Source organism: Rhinolophus sinicus, linkage group LG09, assembly GCF_036562045.2.
Source record: "Rhinolophus sinicus isolate RSC01 linkage group LG09, ASM3656204v1, whole genome shotgun sequence".
NCBI lineage: Eukaryota > Metazoa > Chordata > Mammalia > Chiroptera > Rhinolophidae > Rhinolophus > Rhinolophus sinicus.
In genome coordinates, this window is record NC_133758.1 from 10,561,712 (window position 1) to 10,574,096 (window position 12,385).

General features: G+C 31.7%; 1 protein-coding gene across 9 annotated transcripts in view; it reads right to left on the reverse strand.

Moving 5' to 3' along the window:
• The window catches only part of RELCH (RAB11 binding and LisH domain, coiled-coil and HEAT repeat containing), an 88,968-nt gene that overhangs the window by 14,344 nt on the left and 62,239 nt on the right, over positions 1–12,385 (reverse strand). For all 9 annotated transcript variants that reach the window (XM_019729319.2, XM_019729313.2, XM_019729312.2 and 6 more), the window contains 4 exons: positions 10,617–10,665; positions 8,480–8,559; positions 5,409–5,515; positions 4,366–4,465 (listed from right to left, as the gene is read on the reverse strand). In XM_019729319.2, the coding sequence (XP_019584878.2) occupies positions 4,366–4,465; positions 5,409–5,515; positions 8,480–8,559; positions 10,617–10,665 (336 nt within the window). The remainder of the gene's footprint in view (positions 1–4,365; positions 4,466–5,408; positions 5,516–8,479; positions 8,560–10,616; positions 10,666–12,385) is intronic.

Consider the following 12,385-nt stretch of genomic DNA (forward strand, 5'->3'; position numbering starts at 1 on the left):
ACCAATTCAATGGCAGTTTGTACTTTTGGTCAAATAGTCTGTGCAATTTCCATGTTCAATTAAAATGCAACTTAAAAGAAAGCTTTACTTTTTATTAAAAAAAGGGCTAAAAAGAAGAATTGGGCTCTGTGGTTAAAATTCTTTAAGTAAATTTGGTGTGATTTTATTATGACCAACAAGGTACAAACTGGACTGTTTTTAAACCAAACTCAAATGGCTAGCAGCCACCACTAAATTGCTTCTGATTGTTCTATAGGAAGTAAATTTTAAAATTGCGTGGGAAAATCCCCAACCTTTTACATCACATAACTTTCTCTTTTGAGGTAGAGGGATATAATACAGCCTAGTGGAAAGTATTATACATTGGAATCAGATCTGGGTTTAGACTCTAGCTCTCTACTTATTAGCCACGTGGCCTCAGATATAGTATTACATCATCTCTTGAAACTCAGTTTTCTCATCGGAAAATGATGATACTGTCATCTACCTGAAAGGATCATTATGCTACTAATTGCATATAATATACCTAAATCTTGTGTCTGACAAAGACTAGGCATTCAAGAAATATGAGTTTACTTTTTACGAGTACTCCAAGGGTATAAGATTTGTGATTTATTTTGGGGAAAAATTATTAATTATAAAACTTTTTATTGTATGGTGATCATGGATGGAAACTAGACTTTTGGTGGTGAACACACGGTAGTACATACAATGTTGAAACTTATGTAACGTTATAGACCTATGTTACCTCAATAAAAAATATATTAAAAAAAATTTTTTTTTGGATGGTTCAACTAGCTAACATTTACAAGCAGTTCTTTGTTTTACATTTCTCTAAAAGCTCAAGTAAATAAAGTATATATATATGATGAGCACAATTAGACCCATCTCTATGATCTAACCATAAAAGTAATTCATTTAGCAACCACGCCTAAATCATAGAACAAGAGGACAATATTAAGAAGTATGCATCTTGTTTTTTATAAAAAACACTGAATTTAATGAGTTCAACAAAGAAGGGCAATATCCTAATGCTAAATTCTCAATTTCAGAATGTAAACACAAATTAATCCTCAATGCTAAACAATCTGTTCACCTTATAATGAACTAGTCCTCGTGGAAGATAAACGATGCTATGGAACTTTCAGTAACAGAACCCCACCACTGTGTGCTATGTTAACACATTCCTCCTGCACAACACGCCAGAGAGCAGAGCTCACTGCATGTGAAAATTCTTAATTTTACAATACCCTGTTACCATTTAACAACTGATTCACTTTGGAATCTACTTCAACATTCTGAAATAATTTTTATAAAAAACCAGGGGTAATTAAGCAGGAATTAAATGACATAAGAATTTTTGTTATTACCTTAAACATTACTGATGTCAGGTAGAAAGAAATAGGGAAAAGGAAGTTCAAATACTGTGAAATACAACTCCTATCTCTGTTTCATTTTATAAATAAGATACCTTAGATTTGAATCAGTAAAGTGTATCTTGAAATGTCTATTTTGTACCAGACAAAAAGCATTAAAAAAAAAAAAAAAGGATAATCTAGGCGACAAGTTAGTTTTTCATTGCTCTGGACTTTTTCAGTTTAATTTCTTTATTAAGCCAGAAAATCAGAAAGCAAAATTTAAGAGCTATCAATTATCACACACTTTACACACAATATATCATTTGACCTGGAACCTGCTGAGGTTAAATACAATTATTACCAATGTTTCAACAGATGAAGAAATGAGCCTTAGAGAAGTTAAGTAACTTGCCCAGGGTTTTAGAGGTGGAGCTAGAAAATAGACTCAGGCACATTTGTCTTAAAGCCCATGCCCTCTGTGAGTTGTAGTCCAATGTTACATGCTTAATTTCCTTATGATTGATATAAAGAAATCATTATATGAAGTTCTTTTCTGCATTTTTTTGGCAAGTCCATTACGTCACACTGGGAGTCAAATGATAAAGTCTCCTTATAAATCAATTTCAATAATAAGTTTTTACTTCATAAAGCAATGCAGGACCTCTTATTTTACAATGAGAATAATATGACTGATTGGGTTTCCCTTTTTTGTCCTGCTGTCTGAAAACTCAGAGCTAAATTTAGTGTTCAATTTCACTAAAGTATCTCATATTGTGTTCCTGGTATGTCAGTTTTTGCTTTCTTTTCAACAGTGTCCAGTCTCACATTTAAAAAATATTAAATTTTATTTTAAGTGTCCTATTTTTATGTTCTTAATTTGAATTAACTTATTTTGGAGAGAAGCAGGCATAACCATAAAACAAAGTATTAGTATCAAAAGAGATCTTATGAAATACACTTATTCCCTTAATACAATTTTGTTTAAAATAAGAGTCATTGACAAAAACTAACTTTAATTTTTCCTACTGATGATTTTTACCGGCATGCTCGGTGAACATTTTTTTATCATAAATGAATTTGAAAAAATATTGAAATAATCTCTCAAAATAGACTTAGTTTATAAACAACCTGAGAGAACACTGAAAACTGCTTAAGCACAGGCATAGTTTCCAGACCAGCACTGAGAGCAAACATAGAAACCAAAACCAGACAAAAGCCACATATAAGAAATAAGGAAGAAAAAACTCAAAAACATATAAAAAGAGAGGATACTCCATTTTATTTACTTAAAGTATTTTCATTTGTATGATAGCTTCACCGGTGCATACATACATTTTAGAAACTAATGGTTTAAGAGGAAGCAATAGCTCTTATAGTCTTAGAATAAAATCCTATGAAGAGAGTATATTAAAGAAATAGCTCTTCATTTAAAAGGATGCTGTTTTCTTTTCGGGGGAAGGAGGAAACTAAAGAAAGACTTGTTTCTTTCATGGTAATGATTTTTTTTCAATATAGTGAGTAATCAAAAATTATTTACACCCAGAAGGAACTTACATTAGACATCAAATTGAATTTTCAACTTGGTATTCTCCTTGAAAAAGAACACTTGATTATAGTTTTTAAAAAATAAAGTATGTATAATAACTGAGGGAATAACCTGGACAGGATTTTCAACCTTCTGATAACAATGAAATTTTCTTTAGATTCCAGAAATTTATTTCATATGTTTAAAAGTTTTAAAAGTATATATTTTAAATATATCAGTGCTCTGTCTTTCAAATTGCAATTTATCTTAAATTGTGGGAAAATTCTGAAATTCAGAAATAATTCAATTATCCAGTTCTCATGGAAATACATGCTTTAAGATAGTTAAAGAATCACATGCAGTTAGGGACATTTTAATCTGGATAAATATATGTTCCCTAAACTATTATATTATTTTGTGAATAGCATTAATAAAAAGAATGATAATGATAGTTAACATTTAATAAATTCTTACTATAGACCAGACACTGTTTTAAGGGATTTACAAGTATTAATTCTTAATATTAACAAAAATCATTTGGGATGGATATTTATTAACATCTTCATTTTGTAGTTGAGGAAACTAAGGCACAGAGAAGTTTGAACTTGCTACTAGATGGCGGAGACAGAAACTGAACGCAGGCAGTCTGCCTCTATGGCAAGAATCTAGCAGTAAGAAATGTTCTAAACCAACTTTAGTGCTCAAATATAAGTTCTAGAAGTATATATATATATATATATATATATATATATATATATATACACACACACACATATATACATATATATCTATATCTATATCTATCTCTCTCTATATATACACATATATCCATATCTCTATCTATCTATCTATCTATCTATCTATCTATCTATCTATCTATGTATCATGGGTACAAGAGATAAGTAGGTAAATTTTCATATTTAACTTGGTGGCAATTTAAGAAAATCTAGTTAAATTGTATGAACAATCTATTCTTTTATAAATCTATGAGCCAATTATCTATAGGGATGTTATTCCAGATATGGTATGTGAGGGAATAATGAAGTAGGATAATAAAATAAATAGTTCCATAACTGCAATAATTGATTTTTTAATGCTACTCATGAATCCAATTATATTTTACAACTTTAAAAGTATCCTATTTTGTTTTATTTTAGTTGCCATATACCTCAGTAAATAGAAAAGTATAGTTAGAAAGATTTACATAGGATGGAAATTAAAATAAGATTTAAAAGCAAATTTGAGAAATGGAACTGATAACAGAATAACATCCAAGGAACCATTAAAGCTAGCAAATATTCTTAAATATGTCAAAGCTAAATTTCTGCCCCATCACACAGTACACAACTAGACATTGTTCAATACTGTAAAATATACATCAATATAACAGCCCATAAAGCTATTTTTTAAAAAACATTCCCTTCTCCCTCTTCCAGAGAAAATCATTATAATACAAACCAACAGAAGCAGCTGTTTACATACCTCAAACATTCTAGCAGCAGTACACCTCACAAGTGCCGAAGTGTGGACGACACCATACCATAAAACAGTCAACAACAACTCATGGTACGCTGGATTTGCACTGAAAGAAACAAGTCAGTATTAAAAGTGAGAGCCATAGCGCCTTACTGGTGTACTGTAAAACACTACATTGATAAGGAATATTAATGATAAAAATACTGGTAAAACATATAGAATGACTTTGTATGGTTTAATAGGTTTCATCCAAAACTCTTTAAAAAAGTCACGCTATAAAACTACAAACTTTTAGTATACGCAGGAACTACACTCTTAGCTTCTCTAAGCATTTGCAACTGATAGAAATTTTAACTCTTTAATAGCATAGAAGATAAAATTATAAAATAATATAGAAAAATAAAATTTACCTATGAGGAAAAAAAGAAACAGCGCCAGACCAAGATTTAGATGGGTAAAATTTACAACCTCTGTGCATCTTAATTTCTGCATCTATCAAAATTGGAGAAGCAATATATGTCCTATGGTTGTTGTAGGATCAAATAACATCAACTCAAATTATCTGTATGGACGGGTAAGTTGGCTGTGAAGCCTGTCACAACGCAAGATAGTGTTATTAATAAATGCATAAGTCTGTTTTCAGTGAAGACTGGATTAGCACTGCTTTAGCGACAGATGATGTGATTATGAGCGGGAGCAGGCAAATCAAGTGAACAGAGAAAGGAGCATAATGACCTGGCTTGCACTTGGGCTCCTTTTTCAGTTTTGGGAAAACCAAGTTTTCTTCAAAACTGTATTAGATTTTATTTCTCCACTGCTTTAAAGAAAACCTATGTCTGTAGCCTTTTCCCCACTCTTTTATTATAATGTACTGATGACAAAATATTGAGAATGTATAAATAAGCAAAACCAAAAACCAAAAACCTTCAGGCTCAAAAATAAGAGATTTGATGCGTATGCCAATCTTTTTAGACTGAAAATATATACTCTATAAATCCAATTTAAAAACTTCACATGACTTTTAAAAATCTATAAGCTATTATTTTTACCCCAGTTCCACAAAAGAAGCCTTCAGGCTATCAAGAGGAGCATGAGATAATGAAAGCAGGGTCATTACATCTTCTAAGAATCCAACTAACAGTTTTCGGTCTTCTTCCTACAGAGAAAAAAGACAGATAATGAATTTCCAAGCAAAGAAGTAGAACTAAAACCATACTTTCCTATCCATCATTGGAACATTTTACCAAATAAAGATGAAATATCTTAATTTGGAAGCATTTTAATTAAAGATATTTATTAAATATATTTACGATCACAATGGTGTGAGGACAGACTAGCTTAATTCATAGATTTAGACCTGTGTTTTCCAATATGGTAGCCACTCACCACATGTGACTATTTATATTTAACAGCCACATGTGGCTAGCAGCTACCTTATTGGACAGCTCAGATACAGATTATTTCCATCATTGCAGAAAGTTTTATTAGATAGTCCTGGTTTGGAACATAAAAGGGTATATTCTTTTTTCAAAATTTATTTTACCAGTTTTAGTTTCCATTAATTTTGGCTCTAAATACTTAAATACAAACTACTAAGACTGCTATCCCTCTAACAGTAAAAAATCGATTTCAAAGAAATTATATTTGCATTGTCTTAGTGGTGAGAAACTGCATGCTTGCGGAAATAAACTATTGTGTTCTTGAAAGAAATAGCACGTTTGATTGAAAAACAATCTATATTTTTCACCTTTCTTTAACAAACCATTATTTTCATAATCAGAAAACATTTTTCTTACAGAACACTCTATTAAGAAATGTTAGAAAAAGCAAGTCTGCTAAATTAGTAAAGTTAAAAAAAATACTGTGTATGTTAAATTAACCTGAATCTGTAAGGGAAAGGAATCTGACATTCTATCAGAAACAAATAACAAACTAGAGTCAAGTTTTTTGCCATTAGGAATATAGTAGGTCAACAATAAATAACTCTTATGAGGAAGATTGGGTTACCGCCTACCATTTTTTTCTACATAGGTTAATTTAGAGTGAGGTAGAGATAAAGGGTTGACAAAATAAACAGGATGAATAAAGGATGGATGTAACAGTTTCAGAACATGACAGTCTACTTAAATGAAAAGCTTAGATGCGGACAAATCAGTATCACACCTATGTTGAAATAGAAACTTCATCCATTTTTAGTTGCCTACTATGTCAAAGAATATGCATAAATTTGTTAAATGAACTGAAAATCTGAAAATACTTAAGTGTGCAATAAGAGCTACGAAATACACTTCTAAATGAGCAATGGTTCTTTTGATTTGAAAACGTATTACAATCTTATTTTTGAAATCTCAAGACAAAAAATACTGCTTATATATTAGATTCAAAATAGTTTTTGTTTACCAAAGCAAATAGGGCAGTGATTTACCCTAAAAGAAAATTTTGTTTAGTAAGAAAAATACTAACTGCTGGTATGTGCTTCCTAAAATAAGTAACACTGGCAATCTATGATAGTTACCTCACTTCACATTTTGTAGAAAACTTAAAAGAGTTCTCTCCTTAGATATTTGGACTTCATATAGTGACTCAAAAGACATGTCCTTACTCATTTATTCAACAAATCTATACTGAGGGCATACTATGAGGAAAATCTTGTACTTGGTACTTTAGCATGCTTTATACTATTTGTGGTCAAAATCAACATACAAATTTGCAGGGGTTAAAAAAAAGAAAGAGAAAAATACTGACATCACACTTGCTATTATGCTTTAACAATTTCCAAGATTAAAAAGTGAGGAGAATGATCTGTAAACCTTTGTCTGGCAATGTGTTAGGACTTAATCACCATGAATTGAAGAACAGAGACAATTTACAATCTATTAAGGCTACATGCCTTAAAATATTCTATACACAGGGATTCTACGTGTACCCGTATTATGAGGTAGTCTTAGAAACTAGTGTAGAAAAGTTTAAAAAAATACTGTCCTACTTTAACAGAATTGGAGCTTCTATTGCAAGGTATCTATATTTTAATGTTGTAAGATGATTCAAATCTTTTTTGGAAGAAGAATGCAATAAATGTGAATTCAAAGGGCAAAAGAAATAAGTTAGGCATTACTTGGAAGAAAATTCAGGAAAAAAGGTCTTCCTTTTTGATTCCCACATCCTAATTTCCAAAAATACTTTTATCCTGAGTCTATATTTTCACCTTACTGGTGGGACTGCCTCACACTTAAAAATGACTGATGTGCCTTCCTACACCTCATGTGTATTCACTTAAAACAACGTTGAATAGTGTGATGGTGAGCACCAATAAGCCACACCTCCTGGTCCATGCCCTCCTTTAGTTCCCGCCTCTTGAATGTGGGCGGGGCCTGTGACTTGCTACCACCAACAGAATGTAGTAGTCGTGATGTGCCAAACCCAGGCCTAGGCCACAGCCTAGCAGACTCTGCTTTTGCACTCTTGGGAGCCCTGAGCCCGTCAGAAGCCCAGCTCTGCTGTTCCAGAGGCCCCGTGGCGAGAGAGAGGCCCTGTGACTACGTGGAGACTGATGCTCAGCCTTCCTAGCTGAGCCCCCTGCCAACCAACCAGCTGAATGCAGCAGCATGAGTGACCACCACAAAAACAACAGAAGAGACACCTAGCTGAGCAAAGCCCATGAGCAAATAAAAGGGCTGTGATAAACCATTATGTTTTGGGATAATTTATTATGCGGTAACAATTAAGAAAAATGAAGTATTATCAAAAAGCACTTTGCTGAAAATGATGACAGAGTATAGTGTCCTACAGTATTTTGTAGTTTACTTCACCTACCGTGTGCTTTGTTGTTTTCGAAAAGTTCATCATGAAACACAAAGAAACTGCTAAATAAGTGCAATCTAACAAAATATCAAGAAGTACACCATCTATAAACTTATTTGTTCCACGGAGATTTTACTCAGAGACTTATTATTCAAATCTGCTCTTCATTATAAATAACTAATCGAATAACATGAATAAATTTTGTTTTCCTTTATAGGTAACATTTTCACTTACACACATATTAAAAAGACATAATATTAGGTATCTTTCTAAACAGAAAGTGCTTTTACATTTTCCAGTGAAAGGATTTTCCCCTTACCTGAATATAACACGTAAGGACTCCTGTTGCATAAATGGGGACAGTGGCTTTAGTGAGGACCCCATTTCTTGCTGAGGAATCTAAAATTATTTAAAATAATTTTAAAAATCCAAGTATGTTTTAAAAGTAAAGCCAAAAATCAAAATGCAAATTATATTTAAAATTACAACTGGTTACAAGTCTTAGAAATAAATATTATCATTACTTTGAAAAACAATTTTGATTAAAACACGTATCCACTGATTGTTGTAAAAATATAACAATACTTTTTACAGAGCCATTAGCATAAACATTTTTAATTGATGGGAAAATACTTTAATAACCAAGATAAGATGCTATATTCCTATTGCCATAATCAGAAATCAGCTTTCTATTAGAGTCTCCCAAGTGCTCGTATAAGCAGGTCTTTATAACATTTTATGCTTTCAATTTATAGTATTTAATAAAACATAAAGGCAATCACCTAAAGGGAGGAGTCAACATATACACTATTTAATCTGCTTCCAGATACCCATGAGATACTACCTAGTTTCCAGCACTAGCCTAGTTCCGGAGCCCCTCCCACATCCTCTGGAGCCAGAACCCTGATTATATTTGGAGGAGAGACGAGTCAGGCTACAACTGGGGGAGAGGGGAAAGCATCCAATCACAGGTAAATGCCCTTAACGTAAGAGATTTTCTTATGTACCTGCAGATGATTTTAAAAGCTCCAGAGATGACATGGCAGTTATCATTTATAGAACCATCAGCTCTTGTTTATTGACCTTGAGGCACTATATATTATGTTTTAAGTGCTTTGTATTTGCTTTTATGTACTCAAAATTTTTTATTACTTCTTTTTCTATTTTTATGTGGTTTTAAATTCCTTTTATAAAGAAACTGAGTTGAAAAGATGTATTTACCTAATTGCCCTGAAATAATTTTAGCAAAAAAGGAAGTTCCATTTTTAATATCAATTAGTATTTGAGGTTTGTTTATTCTCTTGGTAAGGTAATTTGTTTATTCTCTTGGTAATTTTTTTTCTTTGGGGGAGTATTGATGTTGCTTGAGTGTGACTATACTTCAGAAGTAAATGAGGCTAGGAACATAAGCTTAAGTTGAAGTCATATAATTTAACCGTATATTCAAGTGTTAGTAATCATTTCCTATATGAACAGCTAACCATCCATAGCTAATTAATAATTATAAAAGCTATCAGTTTCCAAAATATGTAAAGATTCCTCACTAATTTATCATCAGAATTAATATTTAACTAAACAGATAATACTAATAATCAGGCGTTCCAAACATTAATCCTTTATAAAGCTATTAAATTTTGGGAAGCATTTGTCAAAAAGAAAATCTCATCAATGTTCTCCAATTTAAAAGAAAAGGATTCATTTATTCATTCTCTACCTTCTGAGGACAGTCAAAATGGAGTTTCCTAGATCACTCAAAGCAAATCACTAAGATAGGATTGAGATAAGAATTATCTATACATTCAAAATCAACCACGTTTTTTTATACATTTTTTCTCTAACGTTTTCCACAATTTATTTCTAAAAACTAGAAAAATAAGTAGGGACATAAGATCCACATATAAACAAGTTCTTAGGTCAATGGTGATAATAACTAGACTTCTTAAGACAGATGAATGAAAACTATTAACAGAGAGGCTCGAGTTGCCTATTCAAGACTGTAGTTTCTTTAAATTTCATGTTTCATTTGAAAAACATATATGTATCTTGCATTCAATTCCATTATGTTTATTTTAATTTCAGAAGTTTTAAATAACTAATTATGAATTGGATGCTCTTTATTTTGTAATTTTTAGTATCTTGAATATACCACTTCAAACCTCTAGGGTACAAGTACTGAGTTTAAGGAGCTCAGCCTTAGGTCAATTTGATCACAATAAAGGTAGATATTTACAATCAACCTGACAACGGTTAATCTCACCACTACCTCATGGGAAGGATATTAGATATTAGATACAGTTGTAAAACCAAGAACTCCATAGTAAAACTTTTCCTTTGTACTAGCAAGTACTAGCAATTGTACTTGCTAGTTCATTATTCAATTGGCATATAAAGAATATAGTATTTTTGCTGAGTAAAGAGATTCATTCATTTTTGAAAGTAGTAACAAACAAACTTACCAATGTTTTCTTCAGATAGTCTTAAAATCTCTTGGAACTGAGGTTTTACCTAAGCAACCCAAAGAAAAGATCCAAAAAGTCTCAGGTTTACAGACTAATTGACGAGTAAAAAAATAAAATGTTTACTACTGCTTCTATCTATCTATCTATCTATCTATCTATCTATCTATCTATCTATCTATCTATCTATCTATCTTGCTTTATAGAACATTGATTCATGTGGTCAGAAATGTAATAATTCTTAAGAGGCTTAAGGAAAAAGAAGAGTTAAGTTACTAACAATAACACCTCTACATATAAAATATTTAAAAAATCAATTCAGGTCAGCAAGTATTTCCTGAAGAGCCTTTAGTTTTCTTCACTAAATTAATTTTCAAGATGATTTTAGACACTTGAAATTACTACCTCCTAAAACTGAACTTGATGACAGGTTTGTTAGGTAGATATCATCTGATCAGAATTATTGAATAAAACATTTACTGTATTTAAAAGGAATGAAAAGGAAATTACAGTCATTCAGGGTATTCAATAAGTAACATATGGAAGGTCAGACAATTAAGTTTGAGAACTTTCCAGTGTGTACGTGCAAGTAAGCGCACTTAATTATCCGGCCAAGGCATACATCATGTGACATCCATCTGTTTAGTTTTTTAACCTCTGTAAAATTTAAATTTAAACATTAAATACTGAATTTAACTTTAATATTTTAAGTTAGAGCAAATGCTTGTTTTAATATAGTATTAATGTCATCACAGACCAGATTTCAGGCCACTGAAGTCAACCACTTACTGGTAAGTGATAAAGTGAACTCCTTGCTTTTGTTAAAAAATAAAAATAAAATAATAATAGCTACTTCTTTTGGAGATGTCAAACAATTTTTGCCACTATTGATAACAATAAAATCAAATTACATTTGTTTAATAATTAGATGTTAGTGAAAAACGTAAAATGATCTTGTTTCTTCTATAGTAACATAAAGGTCTGGTTTTCCCCTCCTATTGTCAGGTCAGGCATATTAATTTACATATTCAACTTAAACTGAGGTGAAGACCACTGTTAAAAGATTAATCTACAGAATAATACTCAGAGAACTAAAAGACACTGAAGTAACTTCTTCATTTCACATAAGAAAAGCCCAGATTAATTATTTATTATAGGTCACACACATAACAGGGCCATAACCCATTTTCTGAATTTTGTTCAGTCCACTGTACCAAACTATGCTTTAAATGTTTCAAAACCTACAGATTTAATAGTAAAGAGCTACACAGAGTTCTTACCTTTCAAATGTCTTAACATTTGATTATAGCAACTACATGTTTTTATATTTTTATGAGATCTCTAAAGAACTGGCTTAACATTATGCTATGAAGACAAATGAATTAACAGGATTAAAGAAGAAACTGGGATCTAAGGACATTCAAATTTTAATATCTAAAACTACAAAGTAACCTGGATAAGCAAATGTGACAAATGATGCTTTAGGTCATGACTGAAATATGCAGCATTTATCTCAGGTTCCCATGCTATTCTAAGGGCTGGTATTGTTGCAGCAAGTCTTCTATATAACCTGCTTTGGTTCCACAATCACCTGAGGTTTTGACAGAAGTAAGCTGAGCAAATAGCTGCTTCCTGCATCTGTGGTAGGTGATAAAGTACCAGAAGCATATTCAAAGCACTGCAGTTGAGTGCCCTAGCTGATACTTCCTATGCTGAAAATCTTTGAGATATCCACAGTGAGTAGATCTGCATACAAACCAAGCTTAGGC